The sequence below is a fragment of the Oncorhynchus tshawytscha genome, linkage group LG08, assembly GCF_018296145.1.
Source record: "Oncorhynchus tshawytscha isolate Ot180627B linkage group LG08, Otsh_v2.0, whole genome shotgun sequence".
NCBI lineage: Eukaryota > Metazoa > Chordata > Actinopteri > Salmoniformes > Salmonidae > Oncorhynchus > Oncorhynchus tshawytscha.
The window spans coordinates 52,439,121-52,462,697 of NC_056436.1; the positions used below are offsets into that span (position 1 = coordinate 52,439,121).

Sequence of the window (23,577 nt, forward strand, 5' to 3'; positions counted from 1 at the left end):
ACAAACTGAGATTAGGAGCACTCCTTTTAAGAGTGTGCTCCTAATCTCAGCGCGTTACCTGCATAAAAGACACCTGGGAGCCAGAAATCTTTAGGATTGAGAGGTGTTCAAATACTTATTTCCCTCATTAAAATGCAAATCAATTTTAAAAAATGTTTACATGTGTTTTTCTGGATTTTTGCTGTTGTTATTCTGTCTCTCACTGTTCAAATAAACCTACCATTAAAATTATTGACTGATCATTTCTTTGTCAGTGGGCAAACATACAAAATCAGCAGGGGATCAAATACTTTTTTCCCTCACTGTTCATATCCCAACCAGAAGCCTTGGATTACAGTCAACATCCACACCGAGTTAAAGGCTTGAGCTGCCGCTTTCATGGAGCGGGACACTAATCCGGACGCTTATAAGAAATCCCTCTATGCCCTCAGACAAACTATCAAACAGGCAGAGCGTCAATATAGGACTAAGATTGAATCCTACTACACCGGCTCAGACGCTTGTCAGATTTGGCAGGGCTTGCAAGCTATTATGGACTACAAAGGGAAACCCAGCTGCGAGCTGCCCAGTGATGCGAGCCTACCAGATGAGCTAAATGCCTTTTATACTCACTTCGAGGCAAGCAACACTGAAGCATGCATGAGAGCACCAGCTGTTCCGGACGACGGTGTGATCACACTCTTGGTAGCCGATGTGAGCAAGACCTTTAAACAGGTCAACATTCACAAGGCCGCAGGACCAGACGGATTACCAGGGTGTGTACTGGTATGGGGTGTGTACTGGTGTACTAGAGTGTGTCTTCACTGACATTTTCAACCTCTCCCTGACCGAGTCTGTAGTACCTACTTGTTTCAAGCAGAGCACCATAGTCCCTGTGCCCAATGATGCGAAGGTAACCTGCCTAAATTAGGCTACACCGGGGCTGCAGGGTAGCCTAGTGGTTAGAGCGTTGGACTAGTAACCAAAAGGGTTGCAAGTTCAAATCCCCGAGCTGACAAAGTAAATCTGTCGTTCTGCCCCTGAACAGGCAGTTAACCCACTGTTCCTAGGCCGTCATTGAAAATAAGAATCTGTTCTTAACTGACATGACTAGTTAAATAAAGGTTAAAAAAAAGTATAATGTTTGAATGACTACCGCCCGTAACACTCATGTCAGTAGCCATAAAGTGCCTTTGAAAGGCTGGTCGAGGCTTACATCTACACCTCCATCCCGGAAATCCTAGACCCACTCCAATTCACGTACCGCCCCAACAGATCCACAGATGACACAATCTCAATTGCCCTTTCCCACCTGGATAAAAGGAACACCAATGTGAGAATGCTGTTCATTGACTACAGGTCAGCGTTCAACACCATGGTGCCCACAAAGCTCATCACTAAGCTAAGGTCCCTGGGACTAAACACCTCCCTCTTCAACTTCCTGACAGGCCATCCCCCAGGTGGTGAGGGTAGGTAACAACACATCTGCAATGCTGATCCTCAACACCGGGGCCCCTCATGGTTGTGTGCTTAGTCCCCTCCTGTACTCCTGACACAACAGCCTGATCACCGACAACGATGAGCCTGTAGGGAGGTGGTCAGAGACTTGTCCATGTGGTGCCAGGGAAACAATCTATCCCTCAATGTGAGCAAGACAAAGGAGATGATAGTGGACTACAAGGAAAGGAGGGCCGACAGGCTCCCATAAACAGACTGGGCTGAAGTAGAGTGGGTCAAGAGTTTCAAGTTCCTTGGTGTCCACATCACCAAGAAACTATCATGGTCCAAACACACCAAGACAGTCGTGAAGAGGGCACAACACCTTTTCCCCCTCAGGAGACTGAAAATATTTGGCATGGGTCCCCAGATCCTTAAAAAGATCTACAGCTGCACCATCGAGCTGCACCATCACCGCTTGGTACAGGGGTAGTGTGTACGGCCCAATACATCACTGGGGCCAAGCTCCCTGCCATCCAGGACCTGTATACTAGGCGGTGTCAGAGGAAGGCCAGTCACCCAAGTCGTAGACTGTTGTATTTGCTACCGCATGGCAAGCGGTACCGGAGCACCAAGTCTAGGTCCAAAATGCTCCTTTAACAGCTTCTACCCCCAAGACATAAGACTGCTGAACAATTAATCAAATCGCCACCCAGACTATTCACTTTACCCCTACCTACATGTACAAATTACCTCGACTAACCTATACATCCGCACATTGACTCGGTACCCCCTGTATATAGTCTCGTTATTGTTACAATCTTATTGTAACGTTTTATTAAATTTTTTAATGTTTATTTAGTAAATATTTTCTTAACCAACAACGCAGTTCAAGAAATAGAGTTAAGTGCTTGTAAGTAAGCATTTCACGGTAAGGTCTAAGGCCTGTTGTATTCGGCGCTTGTGACAAATCAAATTTGATATGATTCACCTGTTCAGTCTGTCATGGAAAGAGCAGGTTTTCCTAATGTTTTGTACAGTCAGTGTATATACTCATCACTCATACAATGCAAGATAGACCATAGTCATTGTCTGAAAGACCAGATGGGACTTGATATTTGTTCGGTTCTTCTCCTTTATCTCTAAGCCAAATATCATGGGAGAGATAGTTATAAAGCAGATAGATTTACGGAGAATAAGGATCTCACAGATTTGAAGGTTTTGGTACCCTTTTAAAGAATAATGTACGCAATGACTTCTGTCAATCCATAGAGAATAGTTACCCCAAAACCTTAAAATCTGGCCCATCAACTTTCATTGCTTAGAATCCCATCCAAGCACTACAGAAGTTCTAAGATGGGGAATTAATCTATTTTATTTATGGATGTGAAAGTCATGAGGGTAGAGAAGATGACAGCTTATAGTACTTCTACTCTAGTATGTTTTTATTCACAAATCACAGATCATTTTAACGATCTCAGATCTGAACCCTAAACCGCCAGGTAAACTTTTCTGTATTCTGCATCAATCCTAATCAGAGCGAAAATTAGTAAATGCTAATTATCTTATCAAATATTATATACACAATATACAACACTATGCTTTAGGCACTCCAAATCTCTAAATCCATAACCGAGTAAGAATCCAGTTTGCTGTAGGATTTGTGCCTCCTTAAACATTGGTTCCCAAAAGCAATGTTGAGTTCTCCTCTGAGGTCTACAATTTGTAAATTTGTTTTTCCTCTGTGGTATTTACAGTTGTATATTTTTCTTGTAGAACTGTTCTGTTCTAGAGAAGGAGGTGTGTTTTGGCTTCGTCCCCGACATAGGGTGCACATCAAAAGAGTTGTGGCTGGATCATGAGGTGCTATTTATAATGTCCAAAGGAGGGGAATATATATTGTAGAACCTACAATTCTGCTGCCTGCTGTCTTCTCCATGTTACTGATGCATTTTAGGGGCGTGGTCATTTTGTTTCTTTCCCAATTGACATTTCATTTTGGAGTCTGTGGTAGTACCATACATCATAAGCTATAGAAACAGGAGATTCTGTCTGTATAATGAAGTCATGTGGATAGGATATAAAAACTACCTGACAGAAAAATGTATATTCGCGACGGAATCATTGATCTTCATGAATGTTTAGGCTTCTCAGGTGATTGCTTGGGACTTGACTTCTTTACACTACTCTAACCGTGCTTCCATCCACAGTTCGTGTAATATCATGCCATATAAAAAAATCACAAAATGTGATGCAAAATGGTATGGTGTCTTTTTGTGTCTAAAATGTAATATGTGAGAAATGGCATATCAGTCATGCGACTCGTTGGGATGGCATGCAGTTTATTAGGCTGGAGATTAAATAAATGATGATGAACTTCACAGAGTGGTGCAAGGTGATGCGCTTGAGGCTCCTTTCCAATAAATATTGAGGATCTTATTCTGGTGGCATGATGATCGATGCTTGCAACCGTTTTTCTGACAGCTATCGGTAGAGTGGAAAATGCAATGGAAACACATTGAACATTTAGATTTTTATTCGACATGTGAAAAATTTTGTGAGCTACGTCATTGCGCACTGACTTTTACCCGCAACAAGTCAGTTTGGTGGAAACACACCACTGGTGGGAAAATTCACATTTTCTTTCTGCAGATTTTTTAAATATTCGCATGAAAATCTGTCGCCAATTGGATGGAAACCGATAGTGCGATTGAATCAATTCTATTTAGTTTTTCCCAAATGTAGTTTCTTCTCCATTATGTTTTTTCAGGTTTCTGTTTTTTTTTCAGGTTTTCTCTGTCAGTCACACTTAGATGATTATTAAGTCCACAACAGTGCTTAAACCATATCAGGAGACTACTTTTCAGGTCTGGGAAAAGTCTAATGCATTTTGTGGTATGGTTACCTATTAATTGATCTGTGCACCAGCCATAGACCGTTGTTTGGTTAGCGATATTTCTGTAGCGCTCATGTGATTAGAGTTTGCAAAACAAATGTCCACTGGATTGATGCAAATTGATGCAAAAACTACTCTGTAGTTAATACTAAATTGAGAAGGCTTTTGGAAACGCCAGTGGTAGAAAAACGGACACACCAGACAGTGCCTTTGCCTCTTCAGAAAGTTGAAGGAAATGATGAATCACTGCTGCATTTTGTTCATGTCATGGCAAATTACTGCATTTTCTCCTAAGTTCAATACATTTAGGTGATTTCCTACTAAGTTCAATACATTTTAGAATATTGTTGAATTCCATTTTAATGTCTGGATTCTGTGTTTCTGTCCTCGTTCTCCGCAGCGCAGATTTTATAGGGCCCGATGTACAGGTAACTGCCAAAATAATGGAAACACTTAAGTAAATGAGGGATACAAAGTACATTGAAAGCAGGTCCTTCCACACATTTGTGGTTCCTGAGTTTATGAAGCAATTAACATCCCATAATGCTTAAGGTTATATACAAATGCTGGGCAGGCCACTATTTTGGCCATTTATTTTGGTACCCATAGGTTGATAATGCTGCCATCCAAAGGGCAATGTGAAGCATTTGTCATGGCTGTCAGTCACCAGATCTCAACCCAATTGAACACTTATAGGAGATTCTGGAACGGCGCCTGAGATGGCGTTTTCCACCACCATCAACAAAACAACAAATGATGGCATCTCTCGTGGAAGAACGGTGTCACATCCCTCCAATACATTTCCAGACACTTTTTTGTGACGGTCTATTGAACATGCATGCATAATTACATACATCCCTAAATACTGCCTCTGTCCATCCATGCGTAAACGGATATTTGCGAGGATTAAGAGAGGAAGAACAAGGTGGCATGTCATTCATGTTTCGAGTTGGGGCAGACAATTAATGGCCAGCAAGAGTGTTTACTGGTGGAAATCACGAGAGGAAAGGTTAGCTTTGGCCTCACTTCGGCCTGGCTTCTCACTGAGCATTCCTCGGGCACTGGAAGGCCCCAATGAACAGCAGCACTCTGTTCCTCTGTGGTAAACCAACGCTACTGGAACCTCAGGTCATGGCGGCAGCACTTGTTTATATTTAAACAAGCAATAATTCCTCTTTACCACTTCCAACGAAAGGGGATATTCTTAGGAAGAGATTATTGTAATTCGCGGGAAGAGATTTTGGAAACGCTAAAAAGGTCCAGGCGAAGAGGTTGTTAAAACACAGCGTGGCTTGAGAAAAAATGTGTTTCTCTGAATGGGAGCGAAAAAGGAAAACTGAAATTCCATTGTCTCCCTAAATGTCAGCATCAGGGTGACCCATTTTTCACACGATACCTCCAGTAAGTTGACCTTGGTTCTTTATGGAACTGAGGTCCATTGTGCCTTGACACTTATTGTGGAGAAACATAATACTATTTTAAATATAAAGTACCAGTCAAAAAGTTTTCTTTATTTTTCATATTTTCTACATTGTAGAGTAATAGTGAAAACATCAACTATGAAATAAAACATATGGGATCATGTAGTAACCAAAAAAAGTGTTCAACCAAATCCAAATATATTTTAGATTTGAGATTCTTCAAAGTAGCCACCCTTTGCCTTAATGACAGCTTTGCATACTCTTGGCATTCTCTCAACCAGCTTCATGAGGTAGTCACCTGGAATGCATTTGAATTAACAGGTGTGCCTGGTTAAAAGTTAATTTGTTGAATATCTTTCCTTCTTAATGCGTTTGAGCCAATCAGTTGTGTTGTTACAAGGTAGGGGTGGTATACAGAAGATAGAACTTTTTGGTAAAAGACCAAGTCCATATTATGGCAAGAGCAGCTCAAATACGCTTAGAGAAATGACAGCCATTATTTTCTTAGCCATTATTTGACCATGCTGGTCATTTATGAACATCTTGGCCATGTTCTGTTATAATCTCCACCCGGCACAGCCAGAAGAGGACTGGCCACCCCTCATAGGTTCCTCTAGGTTTCTTCCTAGGTTTTGGCCTTTCTATGGAGTTTTTCCTAGCCACCGTGCTTCTACACCTTCATTGCTTGCTGTTTGGGGTTTTAGGCTGGGTTTCTGTACAGCACTTTGATAGATCAGCTGTTGTAAGAAGGACTATATAAATTGATTTGATTTGACACTCCATCATTACTTTAAGACATGAAGGTCAGTCAATGCGGACTTTTTCATGAACTTTGAAAGTTTCTTCAAGTGCAGTCACAAAAACCATCAAGCGCTATGATGAAATTGGCTCTCATGAGGACCTCCACAGGAAAGGAAGACCCAGAGCTATCTCTGCTGCAAAGGATATGTTTGTTAGAGTTCACTGCACCTCAGATTGCAGCCCAAATAAATGGTTAAGTGTTGAAGTAACAGACACATCTCAACAGCAACTGTTCAGAGCAGACTGTGAATCAGTTCTTCATGGTTGAATTGCTGCAAAGAAACCACTACTAAAGGACACCAATAAGAAGAGATTTGCTTGGGACAAGAAACACGAGCAATTTGCATTAGACCGGTGGAAATCTGTCCTTTGGTCTGATGAGTCTAGATTTGAGATTTTTGGTCCAACCGGCGTTGGTGGAGAACGGATAAGTAGGTGAACGGATGATTTCTGCTTGTGTGGTTCCCACCTTGAAGCATGTAGGAGGAGGTGTGATGGAGTGGGGGTGCTTTGCTTTGTCCTTAAGCCATTTTGCCACAACTTTGGAAGTATGTTTGGGGTCATTATCCATTTGGAAGACCCATTTGAGACCAAGCTTTAACTTCCTGACTTATGTCTTGAGATATTGCCTCAATATATCCACGTAATTTTCCTCTCTCATGATGCTATCTATTTTGTGAAGTGCACCAGTCCCTCCTGCAGCAAAGCACCCCCACAACATGATGCTGCCACCCCCGTGCTTCACGGTTGGGATGGTGTTCTTCGGCTTGCAAACCTCCCCTGTCTTCCTCCAAACATTACGATGATCAATATGGTCAAACAGTTCTATTTTTGTCTCATCAGACCAGAGGACTTTTCTCCAAAAATTGATCTTTGTCCCCATGTGCAGTTGAAAACCGTAGTATGTCTGTTTTGAAGCAGTGGCTTCTTGTTTGTTGAGTGGCCTTTCAGGTAATGTCGATATAGGGCTCGTTTTACTGTGGATACAGATACTTTTGTACCTGTTTCCTCCAGCATCTTATAAGGTCCTTTGCTGTTGTTCTCAGACTGATTTGCACTTTTCACACCAAAGTACGTTCATCTCTAGGAGACAGAACGCGTCTCCTTCCCAAGCGGTATGACGGCTGCTTGGTTCCATGGTGTTTATCCTTGCATACTATTGAACAGATGAACGTGGTGCCTTCAGGAATTTGGAAATTGCTCCCAAGGATGAACCAGACTTGTGGAGGTCTACAATTTTTTTTATGAGGTCTTGGCTGATTTCTTTTGATTTTCCCCATGATGTCAAGCAAAGAGGCACTGAGTTTGAAGGTAGGCCTTGAAATACATCCACAGGTACACCTCCAATTGACTCAATTAGCCTAGCAGAAGCTTCTAAAGCCATGACATCATTTTCTGGAATTTTCCAAGCTGTTTGAAGGCACAGTCGACTTAGTGTATGTAAACTTCTGACCCACTGGAATTGTGATACAGTGAATTATAAGTGAAATAGTCTGTCTGTAAACAATTGTTGTAAACAATTGTTGGAAAAATTACATGTCATGCACAAAGTAGATGTCCTAACCGCCTTGCTAAAGCTATAGTTTGTTAACAAGAACTTTGTGGATTGGTTGAAAAACACGTTTTAATGACTCCAACCTAAGTGTATGTAAACTTCTGACTTCAACTGGTGTCACTTAGAAATGTCCTTGTTTTTGAAAGAAAAGCAGATTTTTTTTTTCCTTTAAAATAACATCAAATTGATCAGAAATGCAGTGTGGACATTGTTAAGTTTGTAAATGACCATTGTAGCTGAAAATGGCAGATTAAAAAAAATAAAAAATGTTTTTAAATGGATTATTATTATCTACATAGGCGTACAGTGGCCCATTATCAGCAATCATCACTCCTGTGTTCCAATGGCACATTGTGAGCTCTTCCAAGTTTATCATTTTAAAAGGCTAATTGATCATTAGAAAACCCTTTTGCAATTATGTTAGCACAGCATACAACTGTCCTTCTTTAGACTAGTTGAGTATCTGGAGCATCAACATTTGTGGTTTCGAATACAGGCTCAAAATACCAGAAACAAATAACTTACTTCTGAAACTCATCCATCTGTTCTTGTTCTGAGAAATGAAGGCTATTCCATGCCAGAAATCTCGTACAACGCTGTGTACTACTTCCTTCACAGAACAGCGCATACTGGCTCTAAGCGTCAACAGTGAGGAGGCTGGCCTTCTAGGCAGGGTTCCTCTGTTCAGTGTCTGTGTTCTTTTGCCCATCTTAATCTTTTATTTTTATTGGCTTTTTATGAGATATGGCTTTTTCTTTGCAACTCTGCCAAGAAGGCCAGCATCCCGAAGTCACCTCTTCTAACTTTTGAATGTGTGTGTGTGTGAGATTACACTGAGTGTACAAAACATTAAGAACACCATTCCATGACAGACTGACCAGGTGACTCCAGGTGAAAGCTGTGATCCCTTATTGATGTCACTTGTTTAATCCACTTCAATCAGTGTAGATGACAGTGAGGAGACATGCTCAACAGTTGCATTTGCTTGTTTTGGTTGTTTCAGATTAGTTTGTCATTTACAGTCACCCTTATTGTAAATGTAGTAAGAATAGAATGTTTCTAAAGACTTCTACATTTATGTGGGTAGTACCATGACTACGGATAGTCCTGAATGATTCGTGAATAATAATGAGTGAGAAAGTTAGACACCCAAATATCATACCCCCAAGACATGCCAATCTCTCATAATTACAATAACAGGGGAGGCTAGCTTTTTTAGATGGGGGTATGATATTTGTTTGTCAGTAACTTTCTCACTCATCATTATTCACGATTCATTCAGGACTATCAGTCCGAAAATTAAACATATTCTAATCTTGTTTGCAATAAAAGTGACTCCAAAATTAAGCAATACATATCAAATCAAATGTATTTATATAGCCCTTCGTACATCAGCTGATATCTCAAAGTGCTGTACAGAAACCCAGCCTAAAACCCCAAACAGCAAGCAATGCAGGTGTAGAAGCACGGTGGCTAGGAAAAACTCCCTAGAAAGGCCAAAACCTAGGAAGAAACCTAGAGAGGAACCAGGCTATGTGGGGTGGCCAGTCCTCTTCAGGCTGTGTTGTTCATAAATGACCAGCATGGTCGAATAATAATAAGGCAGAACAGTTGAAACTGGAGCAGCAGCATGGTCAGGTGGACTGGGGACAGCAAGGAGTCATCATGTCAGGTAGTCCTGGGGCATGGTCCTAGGGCTCAGGTCCTCCTCCGAGAGAAAGAAAGAGAGAATTAGAGAGAGCATATGTGGGGTGGCCAGTCCCCTTCTGGCTGTGCCGGGTGGAGATTATAACAGAACATGGCCAAGATGTTCAAATGTTCATAAATGACCAGCATGGTCGTATAATAATAAGGCAGAACAGTTGAAACTGGAGCAGCAGCACAGCCAGGTGGACTGGGGACAGCAAGGAGTCATCATGTCAGGTAGTCCTGGGGCATGGTCCTAGGGCTCAGGTCCTCCGAGAGAGAGAAAGAAAGAGAGAAGGAGAGAATTAGAGAACGCACACTTAGATTCACACAGGACACCGAATAGGACAGGAGAAGTACTCCAGATATAACAAACTGACCCCAGCCCCCCGACACATAAACTACTGCAGCATAAATACTGGAGGCTGAGACAGGAGGGGTCAGGAGACACTGGCCCCATCCGAGGACACCCCCGGACAGGGCCAAACAGGAAGGATATAACCCCACCCACTTTGCCAAAGCACAGCCCCCACACCACTAGAGGGATAACTTCAACCACCAACTTACCATCCTGAGACAAGTCTGAGTATAGCCCACAAAGATCAGTGAATCAACCCACTCAGGTGACGCACCCCTTCCAGTGACTCAGCCCCTGTAATAGGGTTAGAAGCAGAGAATCCCAGTGGAAAGAGGGAAACCGGCCAGGCAGAGACAGCAAGGGTGGTTTGTTGCTCCAGAGCCTTTCCGTTCACCTTCCCACTCCTGGGCCAGACTACACTCAATCATATGACCCACTGAAGAGATGAGTCTTCAGTAAAGACTTAAAGGTTGAGACCGAGTTTGCGTCTCTGACATGGGTAGGCAGACCGTTCCATAAAAATGGAGCTCTATAGGAGAAAGCCCTGCCTCCAGCTGTTTGCTTAGAAATTCTAGGGACAATTAGGAGGCCTGCGTCTTGTGACTGTAGCGTACGTGTAGGTATGTACGGCAGGACCAAATCAGAGAGATAGGTAGGAGCAAGCCCATGTAATGCTTTGTAGGTTAGCAGTAAAACCTTGAAATCAGCCCTTGCTTTGACAGGAAGCCAGTGTAGAGAGGCTAGCTGGAGTAATATGATCAAATTCTTTGGTTCTAGTCAGGATTGTAGCAGCCGTATTTAGCACTAACTGAAGTTTATTTAGTGCTTTATCCGGGTAGCCGGAAACTAGAGCATTGCAGTAGTCTAACCTAGAAGTGACAAAAGCATGGATTAATTTTTCTGCATCATTTTTGGACAGAAAGTTTCTGATTTTTGCAATGTTACGTAGATGGAAAAAAGCTGTCCTTGAAATGGTCTTGATATGTTCTTCAAAAGAGAGATCAGGGTCCAGAGTAACGCCGAGGGTCCTTCACAGTTTTATTTGAGACGACTTTACAACCATTAAGATTAATTGTCAGATTCAACAGAAGATCTCTTTGTTTCTTGGGACCTAGAACAAGCATCTCTGTTTTGTCCGAGTTTAAAAGTAGAAAGTTTGCAGCCATCCACTTCCTTATGTCTGAAACACATGCTTCTAGCAAGGGCAATTTTGGGGCTTCACCATGTTTCATTGAAATGTACAGCTGTGTGTCATCCGCATAGCAGTGAAAGTTAACATTATGTTTTCGAATAACATCCCCAAGAGGTAAAATATATAGTGAAAACAATAGTGGTCCCAAAACGGAACCTTGAGGAACACCGAAATTTACAGTTGATTTGTCAGAGGACAAACCATTCACAGAGACAAACTGATATCTTTCCGACAGATAAGATCTAAACCAGGCCAGAAATGGTCCGTGTAGACCAATTTGTGTTTCCAATCTCTCCAAAAGAATGTGGTGATCGATGGTATCAAAAGCAGCACTAAGGTCTAGGAGCACGAGGACAGATGCAGAGCCTCGGTCCGATGCCATTAAATGATTTCAATTGGGCAAAAAATAATCTGAATTGCAACCAAAACAAACGACAAACGTGTTAGAAGCGTTTGGTGAGTCACAAGCTTGATGTAATCATTGTGTGCTTGGAATATGGAACATAATACTAAACTTTCGACTACTAATAAACATACAGTGCGTTCGGAAGGTATTCAGACCCCTTGACTTTTTCCACATTTTGTTACGTTACAGCTGTTTTCTGAAATGGATTTAATGTTTTTTTTCCCCATCCTCGGTCGAGACACAATACTTGATAATGACAAAGCAAATACATGTTTTTGGACATTTTTGCAAATTTATTAAAAATAAGTATTCAGACCCTTTACTCCGTACTTTGTTGAAGCACAGCCTCAAGTCTTCTTGGATATGACGCTACAAGCTTGGCACACCTGTATTTGGGGAGTTTCTCCCATTCTTCTCTTCAGATCAGAAGCTCTGTCAGCTTGGATGGAGAGTGTCACTGCATAGCTATTTTTCAGGTCTTTCCAGAGATGTTCAAGTCCAGGCTCTGGCTGGGCCATTCCTGCATTGTCTTGGCTGTGTGCTTAGGGTTCTTGTCCTGTTGGAAGGTGAACCTGAGCACTCTGGAACAGGTTTTCATCAAGGATCCCTCTGTCCTTTGCTCTGTTCATCTTTCCCTCGATCCTGACTAGTCTCCCAGTCCCTGATACTGAAAAACATCCCCACAGCATGATGCTGCCACCCATGCTTCACCGTAGGGATGGTGCCAGGTTTCCTCCAGATGTGATTCTTAGCATTCTGGCGAAAGACTTCAATCTTGGTTTCATCAGACCAGAGAATCTTGTTTGTCATGGTCTGAGAGTTCCTTAAGTGCCTTTTGGCATACTCCAAGCGGGCTGTCGTGCCTTTTCCTGATGTGTGGCTTCCGTCTGGCCACTCTAACATAAAAACCTGATTGGGGGAGTGCTGTAGAGATGATTGTCCTTCTGGAAGGTTCTCCCATCTCCACAGAGGAACTCTGGAGCTCTATTAGTATGACCATCGGGTTCTTGGTCACCTCACTGACCAAAACCCTTCTCACCCATTTGCTCAGTTTGGCTGGGCAGCCATCTTTAGGAAGAGTCTTGGTGGTTCCAAACTTCTTCCATTTAAGAATGATGGAGACCACTCTGTTCTTGGGGACCTTCAATGCGTTTTTTTTGTACCCTTACCCATATCTGTGCCTCGACACAATCCTGTCTCAGAGAACTATGGACAATTCCTTCGACCTCCTGGCTTGGTTTTTGCACTAACATGCACTGTGAACTGTGGGACCTTATATTGACAGGTGTGTGCCTTTTCCAAATAATTTCAAATCAATTGAATTAACCACAGGTGGACTCCAATCAAGTTGTAGAAAATGTTTACCTCATAGTCATTGTATCAGTTTACATTCAAATCGCTTGACTACTGAGCCAAAACAACAAAAAATGCGTCACTGTCCCAATACTTTTGGAGCTAACTGTTTGTGTAGTATTCTGTAACAATGTATATCTACTTATTTACGCAATATCTGTGTCATATTTCCCTGCAGTGGAGCTGATCACATTCCTCCACAATATGCAACCCTGCAAGAAAGTGACAATGGCTTACACAATGGGATTGTGGTTCAACACTTTTTATATGTTTTCCTGGATTTAGACGTTCCTGTCAGACATTATTCATTGCCTCCTGGCATAGTTCATGTGTATATACATACACTGTGTACAAAACATTAAGAACACCTGCTATTTCTATGACAGACTGACCAGGTGAAAGATAAGATGCCTTATTGATGTCACCTGTTAAATCAGGGTTAATCAAGGGGAGGAGACAGGTTAACAAAGGATTTTTAAGCCTTGCAACAATTGAGGCATGGATTGTGTATGCGTGAATGGGCAAGACAAAAGATTTCAGTGCCTTTGAACATGGGATGTTAGTAGGTGCCAGGTGCACCGGATTGTGTCAAGAACTGCAATGCTGATGGGTTTTTCACGGTTAACAGTGTCCCGTGTGTATCAAGAATGGTCCACCACCCAAAGGACATCCAGCCAACTTGACAAGACTGTGGGAAACATTGGAGCCAACATGGGCCGGCATCCCTTTGGAACGCTTTTTGACACCTTGTCGAGTCCATGCCCCAATGAATTGTGCCAGTCAATATTAGGAAGGAGTTCTTAATGTTTTGTACACTGTGTCCATTCACCTCTGCACATGCCTCAGATGTCTAGTTCTGCTCTACCACTCCTCACTCTACACACACACACACACGGCCCACTCTGTCATTTCTGGCAGGAGTTGCGGTCTAAGCCCCTTGTCTGCCTGCTAAGCTATTTTCCTTATAAAAGATTGACACAGCTTGCAACCAATTTGAAACACCTTTTAGCTATGGCTGCAGAATACAATAGACGCTATTCTGTGCTGGGCTAATTCTTAGCCGATGAAGTTGTGGCTAAGATGAAATACTTAGTATCAGGCACCACAATAAAAAAATTAAAAAAAGTTAGAATGTGAACATGTTAACTGCAGTTATAAGGCACAAATATTTGCAGGGTTGCTATGCAAGGAGATGTCATAGCTTAGTTATGTCAAAGTGATCCGAGTTGATGACTTGCACATTTTGATAGCTGTGCAAATAATTGGCTAAATACACGTAGTCTGACTCAGTTCCATCGCATTTTATATTGGTGGTTTTGTCTGCCTTTCCTTTTTATTACAAATACAATTGTGTTGTGTGGTGGTGCTGTTAGTTAGAAGTATAAGGAAACATTCAATTACAAACACGATCACTCAAAGGGCTTCAGGCTTTCACATTTGTGTCGATGTGGGCATTGTTCCACCAATGACAATTTTCACCACATTGGTATTTGGGAAATAACCCTCTGCGCTTCCATATCTACCATCCCATAATAGATGATCGCTTCTGCTACAACTGAACACTTTGGAGGAAAAACTAAGACTACCGAACGACCGTACTCTTGATACCACAGTTGAACAATTTCAGAGAATTCATGCTAGTCCAAAGTTATGACTTTTAGTCAGGGCTCTCATCATCTTCACAAAGCTTCACATTTCATCTGTCTCTTTTAAGGAGCGCTTGGCTGCCGCTTCTGACGCCGTGCCTACAGAGTGCCGTTAATTGGAGGAGTGTAGCACCGTCTGCATTCACAAGCTGTTAATGGTTCCCATTCTACACTGGTATCCACTGCCAAGACCAGGCAACAGTAACAGGATTCACATTGCGTGCTTCTGCTATGAAGCAAAAATCTCTACTTTTCTCATAGAAAAGCAATGGCAAGATGTTTTGCCTTTTGTTGATCTCCAGAGACAATTCTTTCATGCTCTTAATGTTCTTTTTTGGTATTTATGATAAATATTGTCTTTTTAATCAAACCGCATGACCAGTGCATTTGGATGAAAAGTCCTGTCACATTTCACTTTGCCCACTTTTCTAAGAACTGCCATTCACAGTAAATCTCAATTTTTTAATTTATTCAATGTGAAGTTGTTCATACAAGGCACCACAGACATCAACAGATCACTAAACCACTTGGCATAAACACATTTGCATAAACTACATTTTCCGACCTCTGCCTCGGCCATGTTGCTAAACTCTAGCCTTCCTCTCTAATCTTATCATGCAGTGGCAGCACCAAAGGGAGCCAAATGTTGAAGGAGTGCTGACGGTAATTTCCGAGTGTATTACATGGTATTACGTTGTCAGTGAATCAGAACAGTCGTTCCCGTATCACTTCCATTATTCAATGTGACATTGCCAATCCTGTGGCGACTCCTTTTCCCTGATTCGTTCTGTATATCTTTAGTCTGTCTGAGATGAAAACTGTCCCCCCCATCAAATGAAATCCCTCTTTTTCCTCTATTATGACTCCCATCAAGATTTCTTGATTGTTTGTCATCTAGGCATTAGACATTTCACATAGGATTTTGTCAAAGCTTTTGATAGGCCTACACTGTGATAATATAGGGAGTTGGATTCCACTAGTAATCAATGTACTAAATAAAGTAAACGTTTTAGTGCTGCTTTTTAGTGTCCATATTAGCAGTGCTTGCTTGCTGGTGTCACAGTGATGCATTCAACTTGTCAGTCACACAGGATTGGGTCTGTATTGCCACGTAAAGCTACACGCAAGCTGACATGTCAGACAGAATGAGCAGAGATGGTACACTACTTTTCAACACAGGCAATGGACCTTAGTCAAAAGTAGTGCACTATATAGACAATTGGGTGTAATTTGGGACTCAGCCAGAGTATCACAGACCAGAAAGGTATCTGGTGGATTAGTCTCATGTGGGGATATCAATACCCCAGGCATCAATCTACTGCACCGCTCTGTGTCTTAGGTGGAGATATCAGTCAGGGAAAACAAATGGAACTGATGAGTCTTAACTTGAGCCTTGTTGCTGCTGTAGTTATGTCAGGATGAATATGTAGCTGAGAGAAGTGGAATCTACAGTGATGCCAAAACAAATGGAGCTTTGATGTTCGGTTTTGTAATGCACTGTAGCACAATCACTCATTATGTAGAGCTTAAGTTACTTTGTATGGGGGTTTTGCTGGTAATAACTGTAACTCAGTTTAAACCTCTTCAATGCAGCAATCTTTGTATGGGGCTCTCTAAAAGTGGCCATTAAATTATGCTTAATTCAGTTTAGACCATGAGCCTGAAGTCTATGAAACCTTTTCCCCATCTTCCTTTGTGTCGGTTTTCTTATGTGTGTGTCGAAGCCCGAGGTAACTCCATCTCTGCAGAGCGCAGATGCGTTGTCTGAGGCCGTGGCTGGCCTCGGTACCGTGGAGGAGGTCATGAAGTACCTGGAGCCTGAGAGATGGCAGCTTGACATGGAAGACCTATACAAGCCCACGTGGCACATCCTGGGGAAGTCATTCCTCCACAACAAGAAATCCAGAGGTACAGCGACTGCCGCTTCTCAAACGGCTAACAGGGGTTCTAGTGATAGGAATTGCAGTGGAAGAAAGGTATGTCATGTTGAGATGGAGGGAAAAACAGACATACAGCTGCAGTTGAGCATAACCTTTCACAAACAGTTTTATCTTGAAATTATATCTTGGCAATTGAACCTGTTTTAGAAATTGATGCCCCTTTTTGTAATATAGTAAAAGGTATCTAATCCGTTTAGGTTGACGTGGTGAGGTTTAATCTATTTCTTGAACAGGAGTGGATCTCAACCTGTTGAGAGAAGAGGTGAGACTGTACAGCTGCACGCCCCGCAACTTCTCCATCTCCCTGCGCGAGGAGCTCAAGAGGACGGACGCCATCTTCTGGCCCAGCTGCCTCCTGGTGAAGCGCTGCGGGGGCAACTGTGCCTGCTGCTCGCATCGCTGCACCGACTGCCAGTGTGTGCCTTCCCGGGTCGTCAAGAAGTACCACGAGGTAAAAGTGTGGCAACTTTCCCAATTCTCTGAGATTTTAATATCCCTGGAATCAGAAGGGAATGAACTGGAAATCCAGGATTTCTGGAAAACCTGGGAATTATGGGAAAGTTAACTTTGCAGCTCTAGACAAGGGTCATAATGTGCTACTTAAACTTGAAGTTAATTATTTTTAAGAAAGATCAGCATAATAAAAGCAAGCTAATGTATCATAACAAAATGACATCTGGTTATTTATGTGTATATTCAAATATATTGGTGTGATTCCACCAAACAGACTTGTTGCGGATAAAAATCAGTGGGTGATGACGTAGTGCACACAATGTACTTTTTCACTTAAGCTTTCATGTACCGAATACAAATATAAAGTTCAATGTGTTTCCATCGCGTTTTCAACTCTATAGATTAAATTGCGTTACTAGCCAACTGCTTGCAAGATACTATGCGGGCAGGCTCATCTACAGTGAGATTATTATGGTTAACAGAGAGATTTTTATTTTATTAGTCAGATTGCCGTCAAGCATCAATCATATCATGTCACCAGAATAATACTCTCGATATTGATTGGAAAGGAGCATCAAGATCACGTGCACTTTCACCACCCTGTAAAGTTCATCATAACGTTTTGCATCTGTAGCCTAATAAGCTGCATGGTTTCCTGAGTCGTAGTGGGAGGACCACACACCATATCATTGCGTGACTCCAAGTTTACGTCGATATGATGGTCTTTATATCACTTTTTGGCTCATAAAGGTGTTTCCACCACCATTTCCCGCATAAAACATTTTACGGACACAAAAAGATTCCACCATGTCAAAAGAACAAATGATCTGTCGGCATTTATACAAATTATAGAGAGACTATCTGTTTCCATTACAGCTGTGAATATATATATATATAATATATATATATATATATATATATATATATATAATATATATATATACATACACACACACACGTGTCAATGTGTTTGAAGTTGTTTTGGTGCAGTGCCTGTCCCAAACTCTCAATCTGAGCTCTGGCTTGCCGCTCTCTGTAGGTTCTCCTGCTGAAGCACCGAAGCGGGGGCCGAGGCCTGCAGAAGTCCATGACCGATGTGCCCTTGGAACACCACGAGGAGTGCGACTGTGTTTGCAAAGACGACTGGGACTGATCCCAAACCTGTGTACCGGTGCCACCGGCATCCCAGGAGACACTCGAAACTGCACACGTCTTCCAGCATCTCCCAGGCAAACCCTAACCATCTCCATTGAGAGTGAGGAGAAAATGGGATTGCTTTGCTTGTCCTTTCTCATCTTGCTAATTGGACGAGAATACAAACTGACTGGAACTACTTCATTTGTGGATGGATCTTGCCGCTGTGGAGGACCTGTAGCTGACTGAGTGCATTGGAGAGACAGGAATTGATAGACCTATCTTATTCATTCTTCACTCTCTGAAGGCTCTCTCCCTTTGCTTCTCAGAGATCGGAACTGGTGCTAAGGGACATCTTTGGCAGCGTTGGTTTAGCGTCATTTTTTGTGTGCCTTTTTTTTGTGCCAAATCCTTTAAGGGTTCTTGTTGAAATTCAACAAACGTGGCCAGAGAGTATCTCGGAAAATGGGCTCCTTCTTCTTCAAGTACTTTTCTGTAGAGAAATGAGCTTCCTTCAGGCCAATCCCTCTGGTACTTTATTATTCCTATAAAACAGGAAAATAATGGTCCTTTTTATCAGCGATTCCCCACTCCCCTCTGTTTTCCCATCTATTAGATCTTTGGAGTGACATAATGGTAATGTTGACTGTCTTACTGATACAAACTATATTATGTGTAAGTATTTCATTTTCATGGTTTTTCCTGTACTGTTGTCTTTTTCTACCAAAGATACTTGTATTCATTGAGGAGATAAAGTTGCACACTTAAACCAAGTGGGTACAGTTTTGTTGCATTTCAACGTACATACCGTCGTAGCAAAGGTGTAAAAATTTGCTTGCTTTATAACTTCATATAACCCCAACTAGTGCGTGGAACAGAATGGATACTCAATATTTATTTGTTCAATGAAAGGGAAGTTATTGTCCAGAATGCTTTTTTTGTATGCTGAAATGGTTGTTTCTCTGTCATTTGCACAGTTGTTGAGTGTCCATCTTCAAATATTTCTATGTCCACGTCATCTCAAATATGGGTGTGTTCTCTTCTCTGCGTACCAAAGTTATTTAACATGCCCTTTTATGATCTATTTTGTTGTATGTATCGGTCAGTAGAAATAAATCAGTCGATGTGTTACTGGAGATGGGTACTTCTATTTTGACATAGTCCTCTGCAATATAAGGACTTTCAGTTGGTGTCAAGATAAAGCATTGTGTCTGTTTCTCATTGTTATTGTAATGGTATAAATTAGTATTATCAGGGAATATTGACTGAGGAAATTACATTTGGTGGCATATCAGTCATCTAACAGAATAGGATTATGGTCATAGATCCTGAAAAAAAGGGTTCCAAAAGGATTCTTCAGCTGTCCCCATAGGAGAACCCTTTTTGGTTTCAAGTAAAAACCCTTTTGAGTTCCATGTAGAACCCTAAGTGGAAATTGTTCTACATGGAACACAAAACGGTTCTACTTGGAACCAAAAAAGTGTTTTTTTCCCCTGAAGGGTCTCCTATTAGGACAGCCAAAGAACCCTTTTAGGTTCTAGATAGCACCTTTTTAAGTACGCCTGTTGTGACACCTTATACACTTCATGGACAAAGTATCATAGGATGTAAAACAGTGAAATTACTTTTCTGACTGTGCATTTCATCAACAGTGGGTACTGTCAATGTGAAAAACCCACCACTGTCAGATATCAGTGTAAATAGCTGTTCTATGCACCAGTAATCTAGGAACTCTACTCATGTCTCTCAATTAATGAGGTCGGAAAATAATCAAACAATTACATTCACAGTTGTTGTTTAATCAAGGAATGGCTAAGGTAATGGCTGATTGGATTTCCAATGTGCATATTTTATTACCACTCTATAACAAAACAATTAGATATAACTTCTCCCTGCATTCATTAAATAAATAGAAAAGGCAAGACCATTAAAAAATAATTGCTGTGTAAAGGAGGGGAATGAGAAACGATAAGAACAGTAACCAACTGATTGATGACAGAGACACATTTAGCTGAGCAGCCCTCAACCAAATCAGAACATCACAGGCAGGAGGGATTTTTTTCTAATAAAAAATGGACTACTTTGTCAAAATTTCTGACATGGATCGAGCCTACACTTTCTAGCACCGTTTTGAATTTCTAACGCAGTAGGGAAAATAAGGGGAGTGGTTTGTGACACGAGTAGCCGCTCACCGATTCTGTCAGCTCATGCCTCCAACACTGCCAAAATATCTGCTATGCGGATGTCAGCCAATGCTGGTTAACACTCGATCTGATTGAATCCAGGCCTTACTGTTGAAATATAACTAGTAGTACAGTTCTTCACTGGCGTAGCACACAGCCCCACAAGCTTTTTCTCTCAGCCTCATGGCAAAATGTGTAGAATAGCATTATATTAGCTGTAAAACTGCAAATGCTTCTCTGCCTCATGGCAACAAAATGTCATTGAAATGTAATTATATTTATACTTTTTTTTAGGAGTTGGGGTTGCCCCGCAGGTCAGGCCCACCGATAGCATATGAACATCAGAAGCCACGATTAATTATATTTTTTTTTATTTTTTTATTTATATATATATATATATTTTTTTTTTTTTTTTTTTTTTTTCTCTCAGGCTCATGACAAAATGTTTAGAATTACAGGAAAATTGGCTCTAAACAGCCACATTTTATGATGGCAAAATGTATAAAATAGCATGAGATCAGCTATAAAATGGCACATTTTTTGCTCTGCCCCATGGCAATAAAGAAAAAATCTATAAAAATCAATATAGTTTAAACTGCGATACACCACTGCAGTTAATTTAATCTATTTGATAGACATCAGGTTCACTGAAATTATGTTTATATGGTTTAGAATTATTCACCAATTATCTGTACAGAGAGGACAATCTGGAATGGGTTGTGCTTACAGGCAGAGTGAGAGGATCTCCCTGATGTTAGGACATGCTGAAGATAATTGTTTGTGTGTGTGTGTGCGTGTGTGCATGCATGCTGTAGAGTTATGTAATTCTATTTAGTGTGTAAATGCACGCTGTCCCAGATGCGCGATGAATAAATCCATGACTCCTCTGTCAAGATTGGAGAATGTAACATAGTCTGGGATGGGCCATCTCGGCAACGTCAGCAACCAACCTGCTCTACCCATCGTACAGTGCCAAAGGTTTGGAGGCCAGGTTGTCTGCATGGCATATTGCGTTAATGTCTTTCCAAAAACACCTAAGGAATGGTTTGATTTTAGTATATTGTGTACTTCAAATCCATCGATGACCGCAACCATTCCAAACATTACACAAACCCTAAATGCCTTTCAACAGTCTCTCTGGTTTCTCTCTCTTTCTATGGGTCACCACACCCTGGAGGGCTTGTATCACCACATATCAAAATACTGTGCAGCGTTGTTCCATCCAACCCTTTTGGGCCATGAGGTCAACCAGGGGGAGGTTCTCATTTGTCCGTCTCCGATAGCTGTCCCAGCCAAATATTCTGATCTAATGTACGGCCTGGCAGACGTCTGCTGTGACGCCAGATGCTACTGCATAAACCCACCGAGTTCCACTGGTTTATAATATTAAACAGACTCCCTCCCTCGGCCCCGGACAGACTTTCTTTTTTTCTCTCCCTTTGCTGGCAAAACACACGAAACAGCACGGTCAGTTATGTGTGGTATTCAAATGCCCCTTTTTTGTCTTCTTTTGTAACAAGACATGTTCCACAACCACTACTTGGCCTCAACTTTTAGGACAAAATTTACCAATGGAAAAAAAAATCAAGTTTAAAGAAATCGTAAACTTGCATGAACCCAAGTGTGCAGACCCCACTCCCTATCCAAGCACATGAACCATCCTCAACCGTGTTCCATGGTACTGCTAGCATTCAGAGTTCTTAGCTCAAGCCCCATCTGTTGGGAGTTTTTTGTTCCCATGGGCTCCCCAAGACACAGATCCTGGAACAGTTTCAGACTGCACTCACAACATATCAACAGCTTTCCACCATGGTCCATATTCATAAAGAATGTCAGCGTTGGAGTGCTGATCCCACTGGTCCATATAACCGTATTGATTAAGATATAAAAGGCAAAGCAGATCCTAGATCAGCACTCTTCTGAGCAACTTTAATACAGCCTATTTGTACTGTCTAGCAGAAATACTGTTCTGAGTATCCATCTCCAGACTACATGTCCAATGTCTAATTAGGTCTGTGAATGGATGGAGAAGCCAAATTGGAAATGGATAATTATAGGCCTGCCTAGAGCTGCGGTGTCTAGCAAGCTGCTGCCGTACTGGGAAATGCAATGTCCCTCTGACATCAAATTGGTTTTAATCTCTGGTTTTCTCTCAATTAGATTTTCTCAACTCCTGCTTCCTCTCTCCTCCATCCTTCCTCACGTCCTTTTGAAAAGGTCAAAGGTAATCGAGAAGAGGCAGCGAGGAGAGTGAACTTGGACGAAAATGTACTTGTATTAAAATAAAAAGCTCCTTCTCCACTCACACGTCATCAGGCATATTACGTTTACAGGAGTGCATCCCAAAAAAAGTGGTTTTAAAAGATAAAAGAATAAGTAGCATATCGTATCGGGGAGAACAAGTATTTGATACACTGCCGATTTTGCAGGTTTTCCTATTTACAAAGCATGTAGAGGTCTGTAATTTTTATCATAGGTACACTTCAACTGTGAGAGACGGAATCTAAAACAAAAATCCAGAAAATCACATTGTATGATTTTTAAGTAATTAATTACCATTTTATTGCATGACATAAGTAAGTATTTGATCACCTACCATTTGAATTCCGGCTCTCACAGACCTGTTAGTTTTTCTTTAAGAAGCCCTCCTGTTCTCCGCTCATTACCTGTATTAACTGCACCTGTTTGAACTCGTTACCTGTATAAAAGACACCTCTCCACACATTCAATCAAACAGACTCCAACCTCTCCACACTGGCCAGAACCAGAGAGCTGTGTAAGGACATCAGGAATTGAATTGTAGACCTGCACAAGGCTGTGATGGGCTACAGGACAATAGGCAAGCAGCTTGGTGAGAAGGCAACAACCGTTGGTGCAATTATTAGAAAATGGAAGAAGTTCAGGATGACAGTCAATCACCCTCGGTCTGGGGCTCCATGCAAGATCTCACCTCGTGGGGCATCAATGATCATGAGGAAGGTGAGGGATCAGCCCAGAACTACACGGCAGGACCTGGACAATGACCTGAAGAGAGCTGGGACTACAGTCTCAAAGAAAACCATTAGTAACACACTATGCCGTCATAGATTAAAATCCTGCAGCACACGCAAGGTCCCCCTGCTCAAGCCAGCGCATGT

At 41.7% G+C, this 23,577-nt stretch overlaps 1 protein-coding gene across 1 annotated transcript in view; it reads left to right on the plus strand.

Annotated features, from left to right (window-relative positions):
- Nucleotides 1-19,393, plus strand: part of pdgfc (platelet derived growth factor c) — an 85,598-nt gene extending 66,205 nt beyond the window's left edge. Inside the window, exons 4-6 of the mRNA XM_024429507.2 lie at nucleotides 16,455-16,638; nucleotides 16,904-17,121; nucleotides 18,163-19,393. Coding sequence (XP_024285275.1) covers nucleotides 16,455-16,638; nucleotides 16,904-17,121; nucleotides 18,163-18,276 — 516 coding nt within the window. The 3' untranslated portion in view covers nucleotides 18,277-19,393. The remainder of the gene's footprint in view (nucleotides 1-16,454; nucleotides 16,639-16,903; nucleotides 17,122-18,162) is intronic.
- The last annotated feature ends 4,184 nt before the right edge of the window (nucleotides 19,394-23,577 follow it).